The sequence below is a fragment of the Phasianus colchicus genome, chromosome 2, assembly GCF_987193195.1.
Source record: "Phasianus colchicus chromosome 2, bPhaCol1.hap1.1, whole genome shotgun sequence".
NCBI classification, from domain to species: Eukaryota; Metazoa; Chordata; class Aves; order Galliformes; family Phasianidae; genus Phasianus; species Phasianus colchicus.
The window spans coordinates 16,473,904-16,500,851 of NC_143437.1; the positions used below are offsets into that span (position 1 = coordinate 16,473,904).

The window sequence follows — 26,948 nt, forward strand, 5'->3', positions numbered from 1 at the left end:
CAGGCAGGAAAATAGGCCAGGCAATTGAGAATGAAAGCAATGAGCAGCACAGCATCCAGGGTCAAATACTGTAATTAATGACTTCAGGGGAATAAGGAGTGCTCATCACATTCCATCATTACAGTTCTTCAATTCTTTACCCTAAACCATACAACCCAAAATAATCTTCTACAACAATTATGGCAGACAGAAACATCTGACCAAAGCTTTAAGTTCCCACAAGGACCTCATCACAGCAAATGAGCAGGCAAGATGGTGAGGCTGAGCTGGGCAGGCCTGAAATACGTGGCTGCTTAATGTTTAACATATAGATGTTCAAAAATGCAGTACTACCTTTAAAAGTTTCTTTTTCCTATAATACTCTCCTCTTTTCCCCTAGAAAAAACGCCCTTTTTAGCTGTAACTTACTTTTGATGGGGAGGATTCAGCTGGGGCAGACTCTGGTCTTCTTCGTGGAGGAACTGGTGGGGGAACGTGAGCTTCATCTGAAGTTTTGGTAAAGCTTATGGATGACACAGAAGCAGATCCTAGGAACAAAGAGTGAAAAATCTCAATAATGAGTTTTTGTTCAATACAGCATATTTCCTTTATCATGCCAATAAAGGTGTCATTAAAGGCAGTGTACCTTTACTTTAGTAAATTATTTGCTGATAAAATGCAGCATGAAACAAGAAGGTGTTAAAGAAATACAACTGAACAGCCACCTAACTTGAAGACTCCAAACTGCTTTTCTGAACTGCAATAACCTCTGTGGCCATTAATGCTTGCATTTTGTAAGTAATCCTCAAGACCAAAACCCACACCACAAAGCTGTTCTTGTATCACAGCAGCACTAAAACCAAACCCTGAACTTGCAGCTGATGTGTCAATCCAACAATGAAGAAATGTCTTCTTATGAAGAAATATTCAGGAAACCAGCTTGGACTCTCAGCAATGCCACTGCACTGCTAAGCAACTTCTGTTTTTATCAAGTTATTTCACCTCTTTGTGGCAACCTGCTCAACATGCAACCAACCCCGTATTTCATTTGAAAACCCTCATATACTACAGGGTACTGTGTTCTGTAAAAATTACTTAAAGTACACCATAAAATACGAGCTTCCTTGCATGCTGGTGAAGACAGAAGAAAAATAGTGTCATACGTCTTGATTGATTCAAAGCAGGACAACACAGATTTTAAGATATTCAGGAAAAACACTCATGCGCCCTGAAAACTGATCTGTAATGGCAGGCAGCAGACTGAATCACCTGCAAAACATTCATGTCTATTCTCACTAGTCACCAAACACACTCACCACACACACAACTGGCAGCAAATGCTACAAATGCTGTTTGGGACATACGTGAGCAAAGTCGATGCATCTTTGTCTTTCTGTTTTAACAGTTTCTCCAAAGACATGTAATACCCAACATGCCTAATTCTGTTCAGTTTCTCCCCTTACAACAAGAACTAATAATAAAAATGTAGTAAAACGCACTCAAAGCTTTTCCTGCTGCAAGGGGACAAAAAGTGGTTATGTTTCTATAGTTACTTTAGAAGACTAAGCATGGTTTTACCTCTTTAAGATCACAAAATCTAATACATAGCCTTCGCACACTATCTACTATCACCTACTTGCATGAAAAGGACTTGAAGGATCTGAGTCAAATACACTGCAGGCATCCGTAGTACTTGAAGTAGCAGAAGCAGGGGGTGGGGTCAAAGGCGTTCGTGGAGAGTTTGGTGCAGATGCTGTAGTTTCTGTCTCACTCTCTGGGATGCGGCTGTAACTAATTTTTCTTGGTTCCTGTTGCAGGGGTGTAGGGTGTCTCATGGTACCTGGCCTTGGATTAGACGGCCGAACACCTGGGGACTTGAGAGGATAGCTGTACTTTTTGGGCTGAAATAATAAAAAAGACAAAAAAAAAAAATAAAAAATTAAAATTAAAAAAAAAACACCACCACCAACAAAAAACATCACCAAAGCATAATTTGCATTTATGAAGTTAGAGATCTAAGATCACTTCTATTTCTGAAAGACAAATGTAAGCATTTCTGGGGAGAAAATGAAAAAGAACAGGAATACTAACAAATCTTGGTGGAGGCTTCACATTTCGTGGCTCTATCTCTAGCGACTTGTTGAACAGATAATCCGTAAATTCTGTCTCCATGCTGTTTCCCATCGGATTCAGGTTTTCAAAAAATCTCTGAAATACAAGAAGGCAAATAAAAATTACATCAACTAAGACATTTCTGTGATGTTTCCATCTACTGTGTAAGTGATCCCAACTGTTACACAGAAAAAACGCTCAGGTCAGTAGCGAGGACAGATTTTCAAGTTAGTAAACTTGCATGTTGCCAGTGCTCTGTTTGACCCTGTTAGCACCGTGCCTGGCCTGCAGAACTAACTGTGCTAGTACCCTAAGTATTTTCTGCAGGGCAAAAATCAGAACAGGTTACTCCAAATGCCCTCAGAAGAAGTTGTACACAGTCTATCTCTACACTGATGCAGGGCAAGACTCTTCTCAGAATGATTTTGTCAAACTCTGTGGAGGAAAAAATACCAAAAGATCTCATGAACACCAAAGAGCAAACAGAACAAACACAACCTCAGACAGAATTGTAAGCATCATCACCAACAATATATGAAATGCACATAGTGCTGCCAGGTAAACCTGTAAAGGAAATAAGAGGAAGAAAGACACAACTAGTCTGACTGCAAGCATGTGACAGACTGAGGACAGTGAGAATCTGGTAGTTTCTGTTCCTGTTTAGAACTGACCAAGAACTACTGACCAGGACCTCAACAGCTGAAATTAACCCCTGACCTCTTTTCCCCTCTCCCCCCCCAAAAAAAGAAAACCTGCAAGCAAGGAGATTACTTCCCTTCTTACCTACTTGACAGAAATGTTAATGCAGACTTCTTGCTGATTTCTAATGCAGTTGATCTCTATGGCCTATCAGCTGACATAATCACACACAAGTATCTCAGTGTGCAGACACATGGAAGTGATGTCACTTACCCTAATGTCAAATTCTACTCTTAAGCAATATGGCTGGTTCTGGTACTGCTGTATCTCTCCGGTTATTTCAGCTACTTTTCTTCTCTTGCTGAAATTTATGAGTTCTTTTCCATGTCGCTTTAGAAATTCAGGATTGCCTTCTTCTGTCTTTAAAATGTTAGTTAAGTAAATTCCTGGGGAGAACACAAAGGATTCTAAATACATTGTGCAGAACAGAGAGGAAAGGTATGGATGAAATACAAAGAATTTTTAAATAACTTGATTTCTGTATTTTGATTACTTAGAAGAATTCTCAGTTGTGTAAGAGTCAGAGTTCATTTTGAAAGCAATAATTTAAAAATTTTAATATGCCATCTCCTGAAATCTGCCTTTTGCACCAAAATCTTAAAGTCTTTACATCTTTCCACAGTTTAGGAAGCTTACACAACTAACCACTACTAGCACTTTGCAACACAGTACACTAAAGTGCTTTCTCTGAAGTACTCTGCCTCAGTTCAGCTCTACTACATGAGAGACCTTGGATAAGCTCAAAAAAGCTGTTTCAGTGTTTTATTCTTCTGTTCCACTCCTGCCTTCATAATTACATCATACTGTGATGTTAAAAGAGAAAAGAGACTTCTCAAGTCCATGAATGACCTGTGGGGAACTGCCATTATGACCCCTCCGAGCATAGCTTAAGAGAAATGTAACTCTCCACTTGTGGTCCTGCTAACCTACTTATCTGTGAAGCAGGACAGAAGTTTTCTTATTTGATCTTGTCTTTCTCTGCAGAACTCCAGAGTGCATCTTCCCCAGATCTCTAAAATGCTAAAAAAGCTACTAAATAATTTTCTTTCATTTCTGGCCTGATGTTTATGCTGGACAAGAACAACGTACTGTGAGAGTCAGAAATGATCAGCAACAAACGTCCAAGCAGCTTGCTACAGAACAGAAATGCTATTTGCATAATTCTTTGGAGATGTTGAGCATCAATATTTCTAAAAGTGCCCACATTACACTTAAGGCACTTATAGTCATGACACAGTTCAAACTGCACTTAAGGTTAAAAAAAAAAGAAAAAAGAAAAGCACAAATATAAATAAGCTATTACAGATAAACTTATTTTCCCCACAAATAATATCTGCAATTAATAGCCAATTTAACATTTCTTTCACATAAAGGCAATTAATGATTTTTCTCTTACAGTCAGTCCTGTTGCTAGTTTAAGCAAGCCAGGGAAAATGCTTTTATGTCTGGGCAACTGAAATTCAAACCTGAATATCCTGTTAAAACTGACTTCTCACTGTTGTTCACAATACTTTCCAAATGCACAATATAGCTCATTGAGAAACAAAGGTACATACCAAAAAAAGGCACACAAGGAGGATTAATGGACCTGAGTTTTGCCAAGTATTTCTTATAGTGATCCTCACTCAGTTCATAAGCTTCTTCTAAAATCTTCTTTTGACGACTTGGAATTTGCTAAAGAGAGAGATGAAACAGGTTCTTGTAAAGACAGTGTAATGGCATAGCCCAGCAACAATGAGTGTAATGGCCTCCCACTGATGCTTAAGTCAGTGGCCATGAGGACAGTGCCCCAATATCTCAGGATCTCAGTACCTTTTTCTACCTTTCTTAAATGAGGATTGATTTCTAGCTTCTGAAACCAAGAAAAAATAGATGGGTAAAAAAACCCTTCCTCCTACATCCTAAATGATTCTTTTTTTTTGGGGGGAGGAGGTGAGGGGAGGAAGGGATTTACTTTCCCTGTTCCTTCTATGAAGGACATGCTTCACAAAGACTTCTAGTTAGCTACAGTGTACTGTGTTACCCTTCTACAACAAGAATGGAAAACATTTCACTGTACCTCAAATGTGTGATCCAACCTATACACTGCTGCAGAATTCATGGCACTGACAATCTCAAGGACACCATTGAAGTTGTTTAGCTCTTGAAAAACTTGCAGGATTTCAATTATTCGGCTCACTACAATTACTCTTTCCTCTAGGTTTTCTGTTTCTACAATGCATCTAAATAAACAAGAACATTTGGTTTTGTGCTGAACTGTTTTTGAGTTTTTTAAAAGCAAATATTAATTTGTAACAAAAACAAGTATGAGAGGCGTATCAAATTATGTGACACAGTTTTGAACATTTTTAGAATAAAGACTGCTTCTAAGAATAAAGACTAAAAAGGCTGAGATCGTTGTGGTAAAATTCTTTCAAGGACCACATGTAGCATCTAAACATCATGATCTAGAATTTTTCACAGTATACTTCCAAATGCATTGTAAATGTTTAGTAATAAATTAGCAGATTTAGGAAAGTCACTTACTTTTCAAACCACAAAGTAAGATTAGTTGTATGCCTTATCATTTTGAGAAGATTGGGAGAATTAATTTCTTTATCTTCCTTTGTCCACACACTTCCAACTAGTTCAGATGGCTGCACAGCTCTAGAAAAGCAGATGCATGCATTAAAAAATGTAATTACAGGCATGAAAAAAAAATATTTTTCCAAACCCTTTTTACTTCCAGGGAATTTGAAATTAAGACTTGGAACTGAATTCTCAGTTCCATCTATGACCTCAGGCTCAACATGTGATTTGGGTGAATGGTATTTTTATGTTTGGTTGGTTTTCTTAGTATGTAAATATTTTTCAATTTATATGACTATTAATCACCTCTGTTCATCTAAATGTAGAATGAAGTCCACATCCCATTCACCACAATAAGATGTGAGCTCCCAGCACCAGAACAACCTCTCACAGATATCTGACGAGATCTGACATGTTCCACAACTTACTTCACAAACTAGGATATGAATAAAACTGATTTAATTCAGTTCATACTTCTCAAAGACTGATCTACTTGGAACGTATCAGGAGAAACCTGCAGCACAGTCAATTAATAGTACACATCACTGCTGCATGTTGAACTGGGGAGGGTAAGACTGTCATTCAGGTACTGGCTTTAAGATTTTTGTTTTCTAAAAAAATAACAAATTAATATATAGTATTGGTAAAGTCCCTTGACCTACCATGGGGCTTCACAGCAGGGGACCGCAGAAACAATTTCATGCTGGAGGATATTTTGGGTTTTTTTATGTGTATGTGTGTGTGTGTGTTTTTCAATGGAGGAAAGTTACCTGTAAAAATCTGACTCAAGTAAAGTGAGCTGCCGAGCAATTTCTATTGGATGCAAAGTGAGCAAGTCAAAAGTCTCTGTGTGTCCTGGTTTGCTTATGTGCCATTCAATCGCTGGAGGTGGGCTTTCAAAAGTAATGTTGTGAGTTGGCCCAATGGCTTGTGCCTGCTTTTTCCGGTTGATTATCTTTGTGATTGATTCAACCCATTTCTTCATTGCTTTGCCTGGCAGAGACAAAATTACTTCTTAGTTACTCTTACTGCTGCTTTTTCAATGATGCCTGTATAATTGGACGTTTTCAGTGCAACTCTCTCCCACTCTACAGTAAAGCTACCCAATTCTTTAGAATTGCATACATGATATTCCCACACAACCCTCAAAACTTTCAAATATATAAAGAAGAATCCCTCAAAAGTCAATGCTAAGCATGACCAGCTTGCCCAGGCACAATTCAGACCACCTCAAATTAGGCTCCTGCTCTTAAGTGTTTTTTGTTTGTTTTTTTTTTTGTCTTTACGAGTTTATGGAAACTAACTTTTTTTTTGGCCAAACTGCACTTCTGTGAAAAACCTCAACTTCACACTTCTGGCAAGAGCATTTACCTCAGATCACAAAGAACAGAAGAATGAAGAGGGAGAAGCTTCTCCCTCAATCACATCTATCATCAAAACAGGGAATTAAATCCAAAGGAGAAATGACTGTTTAGCCCTAGAGGCTAAGAATTTTACACATACGATGGCAAATTCATCGAAAATTTACAAGTAATTGACATTCAACTTGCTGGCTCATTCTCTATTCATTCAATGGCTTAAGAAGCACTGAATAGTTTTCCAGAACAGTCTTTTCCTACAAATTATTCCTGTAGCTGTTCCAGTTGTTCTTACAAGGGAACAGAAAAGACCAGTACAGGATGATCTGTAGGCCTGGCATGGAGGTTGTGAAATAGTCAAGGAATCCTTGCTGTAACAAAATAGTGGTCTCTACTGCCAAACATGTACAAAATATTATACCTGTGTACAGCTTAAGAGGACAATCAAAGTAATTATTCTGTCCTGAGCATCATTCAATTCTCGTTATTTTTCATAGGCTTCAGTCACCTTATTGGATACAACTTATAATTAAGGATGTAAATAAAGTATTATTTCTTCTGAACAGAGGTCAGACTTTCAAGACTAGGTTTTGTTTTGAGTTTTTTTATGCTCTTTTTTTCCCTTCAAGTATTTAATAAGCAGGAAGTTACATTTTTCTTTATCCAGACACTGAAAGGAGAAGTGACTCTATTCTATACGTATGCTTTAAGATAAACACAAATAAGACAACATAAATACCTCGTACTGTTCCAATGAATTCCTCCAAACGTTGCAGAAGATCAGCATCTCTTTCAAAGTCATAGAAGTGGTGCTCTACCCAGTGTCGACATACATTTAATACTCTGCAAAAACAAAGCATCAGTCCACAATGTGGTCTATCTTCATGTCTACCACTTCAAAACTTTTGGAAGTCAAGAGTTCACAGAAAATCAGAAATAGGAGAACAAATGGAATCATTCTACTGTCCAAATTTCACCAGCTAAAGACATGTTTTACTTTAAAGAAGCCACAGTAATGTTATGATTCGTTTAAAAAAAAAAAAAAAAAAAAGTTTAAGATGTTCTCTGCATAATCTTTCCAGGAAAGCTATGCCTCACTGAAAGATGGATTCTGTAAAAGCCGACAAGCCATGACTACTTGAAACTGAGTGGCACACCTATAGTTTAAAACTCAGGAAAAGCCTTTACTGAGGCCTTTCCTGCCATGAATTCAAATTCCCACCAGATTTTCAAGCAGCAAAGCCAAAACAGCTGACTGACCCCAACAAATCATCTACAAGAAAGGCTATCAAAAAGAGCCCCTGCAGCCAAAATGTGGCATTTAAAAAACTTAAAAGGAAGCCACTTTTGTTCCCATTGCTACAATACTCACCGTAGCTGCACAGGTTGAATGTACTCCTTTCTAAATCTTTTTAGCTCAGCACTAAGAGGTTGGTCTCCATTCTCCATAGCAATACGATCAGCTTCTGTTGGCTCAGGTTCTGGAATTTCAAATCTAGCACAAGAGATGGGGATAAGCACCAATCACATCACCTATTACACTAATCTTGCTCATATGAATAAATGGTGATTAAGGTAACTTGAAATTCAGATGGTTTCCACATGTCAGGATTTCATTTTTTGGTAATCACAGGAAAATCAGCTAAATTCAATAATAATACAGATTTCAGAGACAAAATTGTGCTATCCAAATAATCCTAAAACTTCTGGATACAGCTTGTGCATTTGACCTGCAATCCTTGGTACCCCTCAGTCTTCGACAACTGCTTAAAAATTGTTTGGAATGGAACAAAGCCAACCAGAAAAGAAAAGTCTTACAATTCTACTCCAAGTAAAAACTGAAGCAAATAACGCACTTCATTTGAACAACATCAGGGGCATACCTTTCTATTAGCAGACTCAACAGCTCCTGGGGTTTACAGAAGGATCTGTACGTTGTGAGAAAAGTCCGAACAAAGTTGGGATCTGAGAGAAAGAATAATTTTATGCTCATGTCAGCAATTCTCTAGTGTTTTATACTTAAAAATAACCTGAAGTCAAACTATATCCTTTGAAATTAAGGACATTGGACTATCAAACTTACAGAGAAGATAATGTAAAAGAAAACTGCTTTGGTAACAAATCTGGAATCACTCAAAATAGCAATAAAAAGCAGAACTCAAAAAGCAATTTTAATTCTGTTTGAAAAACATAAAAATGACTTCATCTCCCATTATTAAAAGACTGGATTTCATTTGACACACTCTGAAAACATTAAATAGATGAGTTTATGAGCCATCTAGTAAACAACTTTGTTTTTTGACAAAAGTTACGATAAAATAACTCAAAAACCACAGCAGGTAACTTTGCATTGGATAGGAATGGTGTAACTCTCTGGCATGGAGATTGTTTTTCCCAAACTGGTACAACTCATGCCCAGCTCATGTCTGCTAAGGAAGATGAGGTATTTTTTCAGTTATATCAGGTTCATTTTACTTTAAGAAAACAGATTTAATATACACTGATTACGTACTAGTTTAAGATATTCAAAATAGTTTTAATAACAAAGTAGGAATTGAAAACAGAAAACCAAAGCATTTCCCTTAATTACAAAAGCAAACCTATTTGTTTTCGAGTATGAGGAAGTACAGTGACAGCTTGCTGGCACTACACAGAGCCAACTTGAAAAAGGTCAACATTGCTATCACTGAAAGTTAATGAGCAGGTTGCAGTGGCTTTGCACATTAAACACGTATACAGATTTTATAAAAACAAAACCAAACGGGTAATTTTTCTCATACAGAGTGGCTGAACAGCATACAGGACTTGAAACAGGAGCCCATATAGCCCGTAATGCAAGAAGAAACCCTGCATTATTTCACCTAAGTTTACACATCATATCATCAAACTTGTTTCCTGACCTTGACAAAAATCCTCTTTAACTATTCATGTTGTCCATCACGAACACTCCACCTTTTCTGAAACCTCGCTATGCCCTTCACTGAGGCAGCAGTCTGTAGTGACACACTGCACAGATGAGCCATGCCTTGTGTCACTCAGCATTTCCTTGCATTTCTGTTGTATGCTAATTCCTATTTCCTGAACGATACATTGGCTAGTCTGCAATATCATCTTTGTTTCCTTTGTTACACATTTTTTCTTAACATGATACCTCTGCTTGAAACTGCAATTTTCAAAGGCCAAACTCCAAATCCTTTTGCATAAAGAACATTCTCCCTGTTTCCATCCTCACCACAAAGCTACATGATTTTTCATGTCCTAAAACCCAAGTGCATAACTAAATGCAGTCACCACATTTTCACAGCTTGCATTCTGCAGACTTCATCCACCCTAAACAGTGTTTGTCTATGTGAAAGAGAAGCAAGCTCTGAGTCATGCCTATTGTTATTTACAGATAGACTCAGCGTCCAAATCCACAATACATATTGAATTTCAAATGAAGTACATCAGAAAATCAAATCTAACCTTGTTACCTCACTAGCAAAACCTGCAACTCAAAACAGCGCACAATATATGAGCAAGTGGTAAAAAAAAAATACAGACAACACCAGTTAGTCAGGATGTCTGCTCATGTGATACTTCTCTCTTCAATACAGCCCATTTTAAAGCTAAAAAAGAACAATAACTTGTTCTACAAGGATTTATAAATAATCACCCTTGAATTCCTTAAGAAAGGAAACGGACACCATGATGACGCACAAGCACTCTTAACATATCAAAGCTTTAAAAATAGAAGAGCACTGCTCTATAGATAAAAAAAATGCCCTGAGTTTCCAATCTTGGTACCACCTAGCCTAACTGCTATGAAGTGAGTATCAGGAAAAGGAGGAGATAATAAACACAGAGCACACTAAATCTAGTAAAATCTACCACAATATGCAGATGGAACGAGAATTTGAATTTCCTATGGCAGGGCAGCTTCCATGAGGTTGAAATACAAGGAAAGCTATTGTGCTGGGGAGCCTCCTTCCCAGCTTGGCTGCTCCAGCCCAGGGCTATGTGGACAGCCTGCCTTCCCTTCCCTGGGGCTGGATCCCAGCAGAGTGGCTGCGTTACGGCTCGGCTGTTAGGGACTCTCTATTCTAAACGAAACAAAACAATCTGCTGAAAAGCTGTTTTGTGCCTCATCTTGGACGTGAGGGAGGAAAAGCAAAAGGTCAAACACACCTACCTACTGTCACACGTGGATCTTTACATAGGACAGAAAAGCAGAGACATGACCTGAGCGCTCTCTGACTTGAATAATCAATTACCCTCAACTTCAGCTACTTCCAACAAATCAGCACAACCTCTGTGATTACATCTGTGATTACTCCTTATAAGAAAGAACATCTTAGCAAAGATTCACAGCTACACCAAAAAATTGTCTTTGGACAGATCCAGGACTAGCACAACCACAATGCCTCTGAGATCAGAGATGTCAGCTCTTGACATTCTGGCCTAAGTCAATGCTCTTCTTTTAAGATTACATCACATATGCACAATCCTACTGTGGTGCAAAAAAAGAAACAACAACAATCTGCAGCTATGTGGCTACATACCACAGGGATAAGCATTTTCCTACATCTCAAAGCAGAAGAGAAGCTCTGCACTCAGTTGTGTACGTACAGAACAGCTAAAGGGTTACTATGGAAAGTGGTTGACCTCCTTGCTGCATCTTACAAAATGCATCAAAACACTGAATGATTTATGTAGGAAATGGACTTCATTTCCTGTACAAGAGCCTTTTTTTTTTTTTTTTTTTTTTTTGCTGAGTCACAAAATCTCTATTCCTTTGTTTCCCTGGAAAAGACAGCAAAGAACAGTTAGAACAACTACATTTCACCCCCCCACAGAAAACCAGCTCTAAAAAAGAAGGCATATAATGAAAGATAAAGATTTGGAGAACTGACACACAACCTAGCAATTCAGTGTCAGATCCATGTATGTCATTCTTACATCTCTAAGGTTCCAAAGATAAGGTAAATTCACCACAGGACAACCTGTTTATTTTCTTTTTTTTAGGGGGGGGGAAGAGGCAGGGAGGAGTAGGTTGAAGTGCTTCAAACTATCTTGCAGTACCCATATTGTTGGGTCACATCACATAATGGTTATGTTTCAAGCAACCCACTGAGGCTTTATGAAGATCAGGGATTTAAGTGTCTGCAAAAATGTGGTTATCTTGCATGTCAGATGCAAAAAGCAACACAAAAGCCATATGTTCTTCAAAAACAGGCAACCCTGCTGTTTTAAGGAACTGCAGAAGACAGCTCACAGCTCACTGGACAGACAATGCACAGAGAACATTGCTGGCGCCCAGGCCAGGGGTACAGTGAGAATTCTCTGCACATGGAAAGGGCAATCTTCAATGGGATGCAAGCTGCCCAAAGTAGAGGGAATGCATACAAGGGTGTTAAAAGAAATACTCCTCCTGCTATCTCTTTGCCAATTACAATTTTACCTTTTTAGCTCTTCTTTTCTCTAGGGCAGAATTGTTCTACTTTAACTTCCAAAAAGATTCAATTATGTTATAAATCATGCTTGTAAAATTTGAAGCCAATGGCTTAAAGTTGATAAAGTTAAAAGAAAATGAAGTCAGGCACAAAACTGCTCTGGTAAAAACTGCCAGCAAGATATTGCATTTATGTTTCTAATAAGTGATAGGAAAGCTAAGCTGAAGTGTGGAGAAGGGCAATAAAAGCAGCAGAGTAAACAGATTTATTTGCTATCACTCAAAAAATAAAACAAAAAAATACTATCAGACACTAATTATATTCTGCTTACTCCAAGCTTCTTCTAAACAAATATTCCTGCTCCATTCTGGAATTCATTTCCATTGAGACTGAGCTGCAGAACTATTTGTCAGAGTAAGGATAGACAGACAGAAAAAAAACTATGGCTGAATAGAAGTACTTACACCAAGATGCATAAAGGTTCAGAATAACTGCCCATAAAGGAAGAATCAAAGATGAAAATAATTGAAGGGGGAAAAAAAAAAGCCTATACTTTTCAGCACTGCTTAGAAAAATCCTGGAAAATTACTACTAGACATGCTCAGGTTGGACTGGATGAGCCATTTGCTTTCACATAAATGCCATTCATCACACATAAATGTATCTTCAACACAAGCAGAAACCTTTACATAAAAATTCTTAATTCAAATCCTCACTTAAATTATGACAAGGTAAAAATTACTCAAGGGACTGCTTTGAGGAAGCTGTTATTTGATCTACTTGTTACATGCCAACGTGAACACAGGCAGTAGCTCACAAAGTACGACCCTTAACTGAAGAAACAGAGCCCACAGTTCTCATCTGCAGTGTTAGCACTGCGTGTGCCACCTCGCCTCAGAAATCTCGAGGGAAGGCAATTCTTGCAGCCTGGGGCATACAGGAAAAAGTAGTGTCTGGAGCTCCTGCTGGATCATGCCACCCGCATCCCAAGCATGAGAATAACCAGACACATGTGCAAATCCCACTCCGCTCAGACAAACTGGATTCATATTTTCAGCTGCTGCGCTACAGAGGTGCAAATTTAGAATTCCAAACCTTAACTCAAAAAGCATTTCAGAATATGCACAATGCAGAGAGTGTTTGTTTTCTACACACGGTATGCAGTTTGTTGTACGTAATACGGAAAATGAGAAGCATAAACTAATCATCACTTGTTCTGGTTATGAAGTGCCTCACCTGCATACATGTGGTAAGTCAGCCTCTCAATAAGTTTGACAACAGTTCCTGCCTTGATGATGGGGATTCCAGATTTGGGCTGCATGTTTTCTTCAAACACAATATTCTCTTCTGAGTCAGGTTCTGCAAACCTGTAAAGCTCAGGATTTGGAAATCTCATCTGCTCCTCTTTTTCTTCCTGCAGCATTGTTACGTCCAACATCCTTTCCAGCGTGCTTCTATATTGCAAAGATATCAACGCTGCCATCCAGTTATTTTTCTCTTCAGCTGATTTAGCAGCAAAAATAACACTGTTCTCATCTTTTAAGATGATTTCAAAAGCATGTCTGTACTCATTAGTGTCGTCTTTATCATTGATTTGTACCTTTCGCATGAAGAACTTTTCTTTTAGACGATATTCTGCATTGCTAGCACCAGGAAGCCTTGGCTGGCCGTGATTTGACTTACAGCAAATCATCAAGCCATCAAATAGAAATATGTGTCTCTCATGTTTTGCTCCAACGCGTGTCAGCGTTCCTTCCATGATGAACTCATTACAGCATTGTCCGATGTCCTTACCCTCCCAACCATCGATATTTTTCTGGATTTCATTCATTTTCTTGATTGCTAGCTGTTTCCCCTTCATCTGCTGAGTATAGAATCGGCACGCAGATTCACTTCAGTGCAGGATGGGAAAAAAGCAGCTTATTAGTATACACATATTTAAAAACACAGCCACCACTAACAACAAAAATACAAGATAATCTTTCTGAGTGGTGAAAACCCCACTGAGAATGCAGTATAAGCACCCAGGATCAGGATCTTCTTCTGAAAACACCACTACGAGGCTTGATGAATGTTTTTGTAAGTAATCCATCTGAGCATGCTTTTAGGTTCTATGCAACAGATGTTCTACCTAAATGCAGACAGCCAGAGCAAGAAATCTGTCAGTGCTTCCTAGCCTAACACATCACTCATTTCCATAGCTGACGAATGATTTTAGAATGCATTAATTTGAAAGAAGCATATAAAGTGAAAATAAGTTGTTAAACTCATTCGTGTCCGAGCCCAAAGGTAACACTTTGCAGCAGAAAACTTGTTTAGCAAAGAAAATGCTGAAACAATTTTCAGAACAAAAGCAATATTTAAACAACAGGTTAAAAAAAATATTAGCATTAAATCAAATGGCAGACAGTATGACCCAAGAATTTACTACAATCATTCTACTGATTACTTCCATTAAACAGCTATAATTTTAACTAGCCGTTCTATATAAAGCTCTTCAAATTACTTTAAGTAGTTCCAAATCCAGGAACATTCCCTTCTAAGCACACATAAATGCTCTTTAAAAATATTTTCAGATTGATATTTATTATCTGAGTATAACTAACCTGCAAACGTTGTAGCTTTCAAGTGAATTTTCACAAGGTCTCAACTACGAGTATGGAGGGACACAGAGAAATTCGAACGGTTTTAAAACAATAACAAATTATCTTGGCTTTGATGTCACTTCCTCTGAAAAAGCAGGCTTGTCACAAACTATTTTGTTCATTGTTTACTAAAAGAGGAAACTGGGAGCCCTAGATTTATAGCAAAGCACTAAGAGCAGAAAGCAGGAAAAATGGAACCGTGTTTACCTAAGCCTTCGTTTTGCAAGACTTTTGGAGCATATCCGTTCCATACTGCTTTGAAGATTCAGTAGGGCTGTTATTGCTTGCTTCAAGCACTCCTTATCCTCTTCATCCTCACTTTTTTCTTCTAGTTGCTGTGAACATTGAAAGTCAGATACAGTAGGTATCACCAGCATTTTGACATGCACAAATCCCAAAGTTTGACATAGGAAGAACAAATCCAACCACTTGATGATTTTGCATGTTCCTGTTTGTTACTAAAATTAACAGAATAACCAGAATTACTGATACGGGCAAGAGAGACAATTCTGTAGTTAGAGCTCAATCCCAGTTAAGGCAAGAGCAGAATTCACCAGTCCCCCACAAACTAATTGATGCACACTTTTTTTTTTTTTTTTTTTTTACCACAAAACTTACTTTGGTTCACCTCTCATTTTCAACAAAGAACCCAGTAGAAGTGTCACCTCTTAAAAGGTGTGAGGGAGGAAGGAGATTTGCTTGTGCATTGTTCTTGTATACAGATTTGCTTGTGTACAGTTCTACAGCATGAGATTAATTCTTTTTAACAATTAATTTTTGGAACACGACCACCAGACCAACAACTCTTATCCCTCCTTTGCTCAGTAGTTTGTCATGATTTTGTTCACTGACTTTTAATGGTAAAACATGTGAAAGCCTGTAAGAAACTACCACTTCCCTCAGCTACACTGCCTACATGCTTGCTAGCACAGCACAGGATCAAATACACAACTAACTACACTCATGCCTCTGTTTACTAACATGACCTTCCTTAAAAGGACAAAGCAACACATTTATAAACTAAAACTATGGTAAAAGGGTTAAAACTAATATTTTGAACTTAACTACAGCTATGACATGTGCTGTACAGAACAAGTTCTACTATGTTTTTATACTTAAATTTTTATACTTCCAGCTTAAACCCTGCAGTCTACACACTGAAGTGTTTCACTTTATAGTGAGTGAAAAAAATGACCGCCTACAGCTGCAGCTTAGACATAACCCTTGTTATCTCATCAATTATTTACAGGATTAATGGCTTTCAGACTACCACACCACCAAGAATTGGCTCCACATAACTGAAAGATTTATTTTGGCTGAAGAGGTAAAAGTAAAGTGGTACATATAAAATTAACAGACATCCTTGGAGGTAGTACAACTGTGCCATTTGCTTCCAGAGAAAAACATAAGTATTGTCTTCTAAAACCCAACTAAATACAACACGTCCACAACTGACATTTGAATGTGTCAGCTAACATCATTATTTTTTTCCCTGACCAGAGTTCATTATTCAGTACAGCAGCTATCAATGCCACACCACGCTTTATTTGCACTTTTTAGCCATCATGATAACCACAGCATTTATTCTAGGCAGCTTTGGCTCACGAGCACAATTTGCCACACTTTTGCCCTAAACAGCATCAGCCACCAGTGCCTAATCATAAGACAAGCACTAAAACAGAGCAGCACAGCCTTTGCTCCCAGAAAGCCCTAACTCCAAGCAGGAATAGTCTGCCTTCATCATATTCTGCTCTCTGGATTTAACACGCAGGTAACATCTTCCCTTTACTTCAGCTGTGCGTTTAGAAAGGATCACAAATGAGGTAGGTGCAGCAATGAAAACAGAAAGCCAGAAAAAAAAAGCTAAGAAAAAAAAAGAAGTATAACCTCACCATTCCCACTCAAGAATTCAAAGGAGGCTCTTTATCTTGAGCAATGACTTAAATACCCCAATCAAACAGGGAGAAGAAAGTACATTAGCATAAAGCAGAATACAAATAGTCCAGGCTGGATATTAGGAAGAAATCTCTTCCTGGAAAGATTGGTGATGCACTGGCACAGGCTGCCCAGGCAGTTGGTAGAGGCACCCCAAGGGAAGGGTTCAATATATGTGGAGATGTGGCACGGTTAGTGGGCATGAAGGGGATGGGTTGGACAAGATGCTCTTGTGCCCCTAGGGAGACCTCCTTAATGATCTGCCAGCTCTGCACTGCTCCCTTGTCCTTCAGGATGGAATCCCAGGGTATTTTACTAACAATATTTCTCCATCCTGATCCAATGGAAGCAACCTATTTCTCCAACTGTATGTACAAACTCAGCTTAAGTCCAATTATTGTAATTATACTCCAGATTTGATATTTATAAAGAAGCATGCAGAAGCATGAATTACAGGCAGACTAACACAAATGGCAAATCATAAGGTGCTCTGAAGACATTCCTCAGGAACACAGAAATGAAACCTGAAAGTTTTATTTTCTGGCTTTATCTAATCACCATGAGCAGTTATCAAAAACAGTTCTTCGTCAAAGCTAAGCTAAAATTGCAGCTATATCTTTCACCTTACCACTGACCCTCAGACACTTCGGAAGAAGAGATCATAGGAAGTGACATGGCAACACTGGAAATGCTTGCAGATTTCTCTGCAAGTCTCGCCGATATTTCTGTAGACATGCAGTGCCCTCTAACGATTTAATCAGGTAGATGCTAAGAAGCATGATTTTCTTCTTTAACTATCATCTGTGAAGAATACCACATTACAGGAAAAAGGTGCAAACTTCAGCTTATCAGGAGTAGTATTACAACCATTTTCACATTTTTAATAATCTCATAAGGAAAATATTTGCTAGTCAAAATTAATAATTTTATAGGTGCAGTACACCAGTTGCTCCAAGCTAATCAAGGAAAACAAGCTTGAAAAATAGACTGCCTGTGGGAAATGTTTAAATATCTAAAGATAAGTGCTCTACATTCTAGGCAGTAGACACTGAAAAGATATCAAGAAGTGGAAGATGAGGTATTTTGCTGCATAATACAAGGACTAGATAATATTTATAAAGCCAAAATAAAAGGTAATTCTAAACAGTTACCAATGAGACCCTTCTATACTGCAAATTAAGACTATAGTCCTTTCTCCTAGCCTGTCAGGGACACATTCATGCAAAAAAACCCAAAGAATGAAAACATATCTGCATATGATGATAATATGCAAATACAGCAGCACTAGTAGGTGTCATGAGGGGTACAAACTAGAATGCTGCTTCCCTAGGACATTAATCTAAATCTAATCACTGCTATTTGTGATCTACAGGTTCCCTGACTCATCTGAGATGAGATGACCACATGTAGAAAATAACAGCACAGAGGAGGCAGACAATTCAAAGCCTACAGAGACTCAACAAAACACACGGAGAGCCAGCAAAGGAAACCTGATCTGTAGTGCAATCTCAGTGCCTTTTCTGTAGTGAAATGCTACGTAAGTGAGCAATTCAACATCCATGGCAACTTGAAGGATGCCGACACAAATTATTCCAGCTTCTGTTCTAGTGCCTCATCACTTCTGGCAGTGCTCCATGAGAATGAGGGACCAACTGAAAGGTAATCCTGAACAAAAACTTTTATGAGCAGGGATTAAAAAAAAAAAAAACAATAACAAAACAACCGGGCTTCTCCTCTTAGAAACACAGGCTGATAAATTTGCTAATGCTCTGCTATAAAACAATTCTGGAAGCCAGTTTTCTTAACATAATTGATTTCCTGAGAGCTCCCTCTGAATTTACAGTTCCTCCAAATAATTGCAGTTCAGCCCAAAGAAGTAGCATTTTGGGAAACGTGCTTTCACATTAGAGATCTCTCTACTATTTAGAAACCAGTGAGAAATCATCTGCAAAATCAAGTAGGAAAAATCACAGGTGACACTACATTTCTAGAAAATGCAAGCAGTCTACAAGACAATTCACAGTTGAAGTATAAAGGACACTCAATATTCTTGAAGTCGCATCCATAGCTGTAATACATTGATTTCAAAAATCATTTTTCTTTTATATGAACCCAGACAATCTTGAGCACAGCACAATAAAAATATACATATGCGTAACATTATTTAGATTTGCATTACAGCAAGAAGCTTATTTCCAATAACAGTGGAAGAACTGAATATATTATCAAGATAACAGTAAAATCTTTTTCTCCTCCCAGAATTTATCAGTTAGGAATTCTCATTTTAAAACTTAAATTATGTAGTCTTCTATAAACCTGTCCAACATCAAACCCCAGATACTAGGTAATTATTTTGAAGAAGTCCAGTTTTCTTGGAGGTACATGATGAAAAACAGAGAAGCAGAAAAGCCCTTGTCTTACTTCACATCCAATCTTAACTCTCAGTGTTAACATGTGCTCAGCTCGATGAGTAAAGCGTGAAAACAGAGGAAAAAGTGCATCACCTGAACTTCTACTACAAATGTCCCGATGCTTGCACAGCTTGACTATATGACTTAAAGCAGATCTGCAAGGTACATGGAACGTATCAAAGTCCAGTTGAGTCCAAAAAAAACAAGACCATTTGGGTTAAAGAGAGAATCATAGCATCACAGAATCATAGAATGGCCTGGATTGAAAAGGATCACAACAATCATCTAGTTTCAACCCCCCTGCTACGTGCAGGGTTGCCAACCAGCAGACCAGGCTGCCCAGAGCCACATGCAGCCTGGCCTTGAATGCCTCCAGGGATGGGGCATCCACAGCATCCTTGGGCAACCTGTTCCAGTGCGTCACCACCGTGTGTGTGAAAAACCTCCTCCTAATAAATCACCTAAACCTCCCGTCTTAGTTTAAAACCATTCCCCCTTGTCCTATCACCATCCACCCTCACAAACAGTTGTTCCCCTTTCTGGTTATATGCTCCCTTCAAGTATTGAAGGCAACAATGAGGACTCCCCAAAGCCTTCTCTTCTCCAAGCTAAACAAGCCCAGTTCCCTCAACCCTTCCTCATAGGAGAGGTGCTCCAGCCCTCTGATCATCTTAGTGGCCCACCTCTGGATGCGCTCCAAGAGCTCCACATCCTTCCTGTACTGGGGGCCCCAGGCCTGGACGCAGCACTCTTACGAGGTGGGGCCTCACAAGAGCCAAGTAGAGGGGGACAATCACCTCCCTCTCCCTGCTGGCCACCCCTTTTTTAATGCAGCCCAGAACACAGCTGGCCTTCTGGGCTGCAAGGTGTGACAGCAAGGAACTGCTGCTTTGTTTATTTAATATGGGCGCTCTTATTGGGGCAGCGCAAAAGTGTGTAGGAATTACAATATATCTGCATCAGGAATAAATTACATTACATTGACACGTTCTTTTTCAAATTAGGATGGCCACTGAGCGAAAGTCAGGAAGAGCTATTCAGAAATACACGTCGCACAGACGTCTGTCAGGTGATGCTTCCCACCAGTTCAGCATTTCAACACTCGCATAACAGACTTCACATGCCAGTCTGCCATCAGAATTCTCATGAATAGGTAAGACCTGTTAGAAGACTGTTACAGATTAGGTCTGCTCAAGCTTGATGGCAGACCGTGGTTCAGCCGGAAAGAGCAGACTTTGCTTTGGAATATTTTTATTTATTTAATTCGTTTTAAAATGACAAAAGGTTTTATGTATGTGAGCAATTCTCATTATTGAGATTACATGACCAATATTTATTTCAGCAAGGAACACGTATGAAAACAAAGTCTTGTTTTCAAGCAAGCTTCTTGATGTTGTGGATTTCCTAAACGTTCAGACTTTTTGTAAGCAATTAACTGCCATGTATGCATTTTAAATGCAAAGATTTCATTACCTGAAAAATGGCTACTTGTTTACAGAAGGCTTTCTCAGAGTACATGTGCCCTGCATTCTCTGAAAATGTATGTTTTTTGCATGTGCTGACATCTCTCCCACAACAGATTCATTACCTTTCTGCAACAAACATACAAGTTCACGCAAATCCTTCCAGAGTCTTCACGCTTTATAATTCTTTCATACTGTCTGTCACTTTGGTTTGTCTTACAACTATCAGCCAACCTGCACAATACATCAGAAATTCAAGAAGCATAATTTAAGTTAACACTTAATCAGATCTGTATTTTAAATACCAGAAAATATTTACCTATGTGCTTCCACACTTGTATTTCTACTCTTTACTTTCGTCCCCTAAATTTTCCATCACAGTAAAAACAACACGGTCTGCAAACATCTTCCTTTCCTCTCTCATAACTCCAAAGTAGACTGAAATCTACTTTTACTGCTCCAGCACAAATGAATCTGATTCTTGCTGTATGTTTGCAAGGCCATGAGCTCAACTGGATGACACTTCTCTTTGCATAGAAGCATAGTAGTTTTTGAATGCTACTCTGGATGAATTCACAGTATCAGAGATCCTTCTGGGTAGGAATAGTTGAACCCTGATAATTTATTTCAGAAAGGATTAACAAAAAATAGCAGAGGAAGTGAGCGACAAGCAAGACTCCATCTGTTGACTTAGTCCACAGGAATAATGAACACAGATGTTGTATTATTTCTTGGTTATTTCTTAAATCTTTCCATCAGCTCCTACTGACAGTATCAAAGTACTGACAAAAAACTTAGACCTTAATACTGGAGAACTATAAGGGCTGCTTCAAAAGTAATGCCTTCCATTTTATTACATTGGCCCATGACATCAGAGGCCAAAACACCCAACAGTGGATGTGAGCACAGTGAGGCAGTGGTTGGTGTGTTTCAGCAGGTCACATCCACTGGTGCAGATCTGTACAAGCGCAGCATGCAGGCTCTTGTTCATTGCTGGTGAAAAAATACAGCTAATGGTGGTTACTATTGTTGAAAAAGAGTGTTTTATATCTGAGAATTTGCTCTGTCAAATAGTGTTATTGTGCTCTTTGTATCCGTTGCAGTTCCCATGGAAATAAACAGGAGGCATTACTTTCAGAGCAACCTACATATATCCTCTCCATTGCAATAAAAGTAAATGGAGAAAGCATGCTGGTAGTGAGACTAAATCCCCATCTCCACATCCAAAAACAATTCTGCTGAAAAAAGAAACAAAAAACAAGTAAATTAAGTCTCAAACACAGATCTATCATTGTCTGAGCATCTTCCATTTCTATAGAAGGCCACAGGAATCAAAGCAGGAAAGGAGGACAGGGAAACAGGCTACTACTGCTATTAAAAATATAACATGCTACTGCTATGTAAAAATACAACAATACAAGTTTGCCATGACAACCAACAGGTGTTGAAAATTCCAGCTAGAATAAAGTTTTTTTTTTTTCCCCCTACACAGTCCTGTAGTGATTCTTTGTGTCAGAACTTTCATTTATAAGGAAAAATACCAAAATTTGTCCAAGTTCCTGTAATACATTTGCCTAGTCTCATGAAAGCTTGGCCATGGGTGTTCAGCTTGAATTGCTATTATGTATGATGGAGCTACCATCATTAGCAGCTGTCACTGAGAACTGGGAATTAATCATCAGCTAGAAAGCAGTCTGCCCACTACAGCTTTCCTAGTTCCTAAAGTTCCAGGTAGATTTGCCCTGCATGAAATCCTAGAACACAGATCAGAACATAGGGCACTGGAACTGAAAGTAAATGCATCAGTGAAAAAAAGTCAGAAAATAGTGTTGCACTTGATTTCTTCAAAGAGGGCACCACCTTGATAAGGAGAGTCTGGCCCAATGCCAACCTACTCCCTGCTTCATGGGACCAAAGTGCAGTATTTGTTGGTCTGGCAGCAGAATGGCAATAACACTGCATAAGTAGCACTGAGCAGCACAGAGAGTAGAGCAAAGGGAAGAATTTTTACTTCTAGTTCTTCTGAGATTTCATCCAGCTTCTGCAATAAAGCAATGTTAGTAGAATAATGGAGAAAATACTCTACAAGGCAATTCCTTCTCAATAGAAAGTTTCCTCCAAATAGAAGTCTGCTTTTCAAAAGCCCAGACATATCTAGTACAAAAAGACAACACCAATGCAACAGAACATCACAGCTCCATTACACGTGGCTTTCACCAACAAACGAAGCAATAGGCATGCCAGTACATGCATCTCAGATACACACACAATCCATCAGAAATACCACAGCTAAAAGGACAAAAAATGTGTTCTGGGTAGTTCTTTCAATTAATTAATTCTCTCAATTAAGAAGTTGCCGCAGAGAGACCAATTAGTAACCACTTTTGTGGGAAAACTGCACATGCACATAAAACAAAATCTTACTTTTCCCTTATCTTCCTCCTTTGGCTGTCACACACACAAAGCTGACTTAGAGGCCAACACTTCAGCATTTAAAGGAGAAAAGCAAGAGTGTCATCAAGGCAACCACAAAGAGGTACCAAAGAACTACAGAGCCTCGTTTACCTGCATGTGCCTCCAACTCCTACCACAGGAACAAGTTCAGTACCAGTGTAACACTACAGAAGTAATTTAAGTCTTCATTGTAACTTAAGTTTTCATAGCTTCACAATAGGAAGAAGTTGCTAGTTTTTTCCACCAACTGTTACATTCCAGGAAGCTGCATCAGACTTGAGACCTATTTTGACATCACCCAATCTTTTGTCCTCCCAGACACTCATACACCATGCAGACCCCATCACCCACAGTTGCATCAGGCTCCCCAACAGGTAAGTCATTGACTGCTACAGAAACACAAAATTGCACACTGTCTTTAATAGAAGTAAAACAAATTCACTCCCATCTGCTGTTAAGCATACAAATTACATGTAAAGCAGTAATACTTTTGCTCTTACTTTTACTTTCAAAACAATATTGTACGTACAAGCTACTGTGCTTGGAAAGAAGCACATCAGACTACAGAACCTATAATTACACTGCCAGCTCTAAATACAAGCAACACGGACAATATTTCAGGACAACAATCCGTTACTGCAGGCATTGTGAGAACTTAGCAGACTGCTGAAGTTCAACTATTAAGACTCAGCAATTCTCCACACCGAAGTAACCCAGCCCAGCTACAGACTGGATCACAAACTAACTTATGTGTTATCAGAGAATCATTAAGATTGGAAAAGACCTCCAAGATCATCTCACTGCACCCAACCATCCACCTACTACCAATATTGTCCACTAACCATGTCCCTCAATGCCCTCCTTGTAGTGAGGGGCCCAGCACTGAACACAGCACTTGAGGCACAGCCTCACCTGAGCTGAGTACAGGGGGACGATGACCTTCTTGCTCCTGCTGGCTGCACTGTTGTTGACACAAGTCATGATGCCATTGGCCTTCCTGACCTGGGCACACTGCTGGTTCATGTTCAGCAGGCTGCCAGCTCACATCCCCGGGATCCTTTTCCTCCACACTAGAAAAAGAGTGGTTCCTTACCTCAGAAGGCCCTGCCAAACCAGACTGTTCTTTTAAAGTTACATTAATATAGCAAAAGAGGAAGACAAGGAAAAGTTCAAGTGAGGAGTACTTCCACTCAAGCTGAACTGCCAGTCAGTAAAGATTAGGAAGTTATTTAAGAACAATGTTTGGGGAAAAAAAAAAGTAGAAAGCACAAAATGCTATTGAAATGAAAGCATCCTGCAAATTTAAGCTTAGTATAGTTAGAATTCAAAGTTAAAAATACTTATAAGAGACAAATTTCCATTCTTAAGTCACAGTAGCCAAGTCTGTACTTGCATAAATATCCATAAATAGCCATCCTGTCTTCCAGAAAGTATTATTTTATCCAAGCAAAATTTATATACGCTTTGAGACAAAAATTAATTTTAGAATAATCTTCCATTTACCAAAAAGACAGAAAGAGCATCATACATACACACAAATTTACAGCATTTCAAACAGTGCCCAATTCTATTTAAAAATCTTGCAAGAATCTTCAGTAACTCAAGGTCCTGAATATTGCAGTACCTGTACCACTCCATATAATGTTGAGTTAACATCTAGGAAAGCCCATTCACCATATCTGCAAATTTGCACAAAGAAAGTCTCACAAGAAGTTGCTATTTTATATGCTTAATTTCTTACATAAACGTTTGGGAATTTTTAGGCTTTCTGAAGGAGAGCACAGCCCTTAGTCATATGCTGATTTTCCAACAAAGTTATAGCAAAGAGCTTCAGCCAAAAATAGAACCTGTGTTTGTGTGTTCCTGGTGCCCTGCCAGGCTTCAGAAGGGCTTAAGCTTCTAAACATGATAAACATCAGTGGAGAGAAACTGCATTTTTTTGTAGTCTGCATTGTTAGCAGGTAACTTTGAGATGCATTTTAAACAGGTAACTTCAAAGCATGTAAGATTAGACAACACGCTCAAAGAAAAATGCTAAGCCCTTTGTCCTTCAGAATCTCATATTCAAGAGAAAACATTTTTTCCCACTACATACAATATTCTGCCTATACTTTGTTTTCTTGTCTTGAGAGATCCCTTTTTGTAGAATGCATCTTAATCATTCATAGGTACACTTTACCAACACTAAATCAGGATTCTTACCATACAAAATAATTCAGTACAACCTTGTGTCAATGAAATGGCAGGATTATACAACAGAACAATTCCCCAAGCACCCTTCTGCAGCAATTTAGGCCATTTTAAAATACAACCAAGCTGGAATCTGTCTGAAGATTCTAGATCTAAGAGCAAAAATTGCCAGCAGAAACTGTTTGAGGGAGGCATTCATATGTTGTGTGCATGTATGTACTGACAGATGAAACTACTGCCATGAAAGCTGCTGTCTCAATTCACATGCACTTGTTGTCCATCACTGTCTATCACATATATCCTATCTGGCAGATTACAGTGAAGAAAGCCTGTGAAGTTATTACCACATGCTGAACAAAATACAACTCAATAGTATCATATCTACAGGAGGTAAAGGGAGAGAAGGGAAGAATTTCACATAAAGCACAGGTATAGAGTTGTGAAAGGACCAATAACCTCATGGAGCTGGGTTTATTAGAGAACCTAGTTTGCCCTACAAGAGATGAAATACAAGCTGTTGCTCTCTCCTTCCTTAAGCACATACACCCTCTTCCCTTTGTTAAAAATCACCAATGGCAAGAGGTAACACAGGATGCATGTGTTTCAGGTAGCACTAACTTATGCCATGTCTATTACACAAGACAATAGCACATTCATGTAGAAGCATGCAAAGCAGTGAGGTAGTACATTTTAAGACTATACAATAGAAACATGAACAGAAGAATCTTATCTGTGTAGGTCTCTTTAATACAAAACACACACAAGCTGCATCACACCTCTCTCCCAAGGAACAGTCAGAAAAGGAAACATTTAAAATGTTAAGAACATCTGAAAAACTGGAGCAAGTCCATAAGCTAGACAAACAGATGGAGCATAAGTCTCAAAAAAAACCAAACTTTTTTTTAAAGTTATATGAGATGAGCCACATTTTAAAACTGTACTCTTAGACCTAAATCAGTAAAGATGATGTTGAAACTATGTTTACAGTTTTAAAAATGACCTGCTTGGTTATTTCTCAAGACAACCAAATAAACTTTCACGCTTTCCTTCATTTCTGAGCCAAACTACCTCACACAATTAACATAAAGAAGTTTGAAACCTCTGTATCCCTCAGGACTTTAGATTAAATCAATATGGAGATTCTAGTTGAAAAGTTTACTCACAATGCTCCTAAGATTATTATTCAATGCTAATTAATAAATCACTCCAAAAAAAAAAACCTTCCGTATCTATTTCCTATACATGTGTGTACTATCCAGTCTTCGGTATGGTAACAATAATATGAGGTCTCATTGCAAAAAATTCAACCACGCCTTCCTGGGAAGGAAGGATAACACTTGTATACCCACCCATCATGGGATGTGCACTGTAAGGCCACTATTTCATGAGAATTAAGTCTAAACGAAATCTTACTGCAGTCTTAAACATACAAAATGTCAGCTTGAGAAAGTCTTGAGCATTTTCTGTGATACAGCCATACACCATTATCTTTCATCATCATTCCAAGAACATTAGTACCTATATCCCTATTGATTTCTGAACTAATACTGACTTGACAACTCAACACAGAAAGCACTAGCAGATGTAAAACAGTTCAAATACATACCAGTACATACAGCCTGCCTTTTATTCAAATTATTTAAATGCAAAATTTTTACATCTAACTGATCCCACAAAGCTCTAATATCCAACATGGAGAATG

The 26,948-nt window shown here is 38.5% G+C and overlaps 1 protein-coding gene across 5 annotated transcripts in view; it reads right to left on the reverse strand.

Annotated features, from left to right (window-relative positions):
- SOS1 (SOS Ras/Rac guanine nucleotide exchange factor 1) overlaps window positions 1-26,948 on the reverse strand; it is a 58,680-nt gene that overhangs the window by 16,128 nt on the left and 15,604 nt on the right. For all 5 annotated transcript variants that reach the window (XR_016463993.1, XM_090134932.1, XM_090134931.1 and 2 more), the window contains exons 9-21: window positions 15,001-15,128; window positions 13,385-14,040; window positions 8,600-8,681; window positions 8,089-8,211; window positions 7,456-7,559; window positions 6,129-6,351; window positions 5,317-5,436; window positions 4,850-5,012; window positions 4,347-4,464; window positions 3,004-3,176; window positions 2,071-2,187; window positions 1,616-1,880; window positions 409-527 (exon numbers count right to left, since the gene is read on the reverse strand). Coding sequence is in view for 4 of the 5 variants with exons in the window: in XM_090134932.1 (XP_089991058.1) it covers window positions 409-527; window positions 1,616-1,880; window positions 2,071-2,187; window positions 3,004-3,176; window positions 4,347-4,464; window positions 4,850-5,012; window positions 5,317-5,436; window positions 6,129-6,351; window positions 7,456-7,559; window positions 8,089-8,211; window positions 8,600-8,681; window positions 13,385-14,040; window positions 15,001-15,128 (2,391 nt within the window). In the remaining variant the exon portion in view is untranslated. The remainder of the gene's footprint in view (window positions 1-408; window positions 528-1,615; window positions 1,881-2,070; window positions 2,188-3,003; window positions 3,177-4,346; window positions 4,465-4,849; window positions 5,013-5,316; window positions 5,437-6,128; window positions 6,352-7,455; window positions 7,560-8,088; window positions 8,212-8,599; window positions 8,682-13,384; window positions 14,041-15,000; window positions 15,129-26,948) is intronic.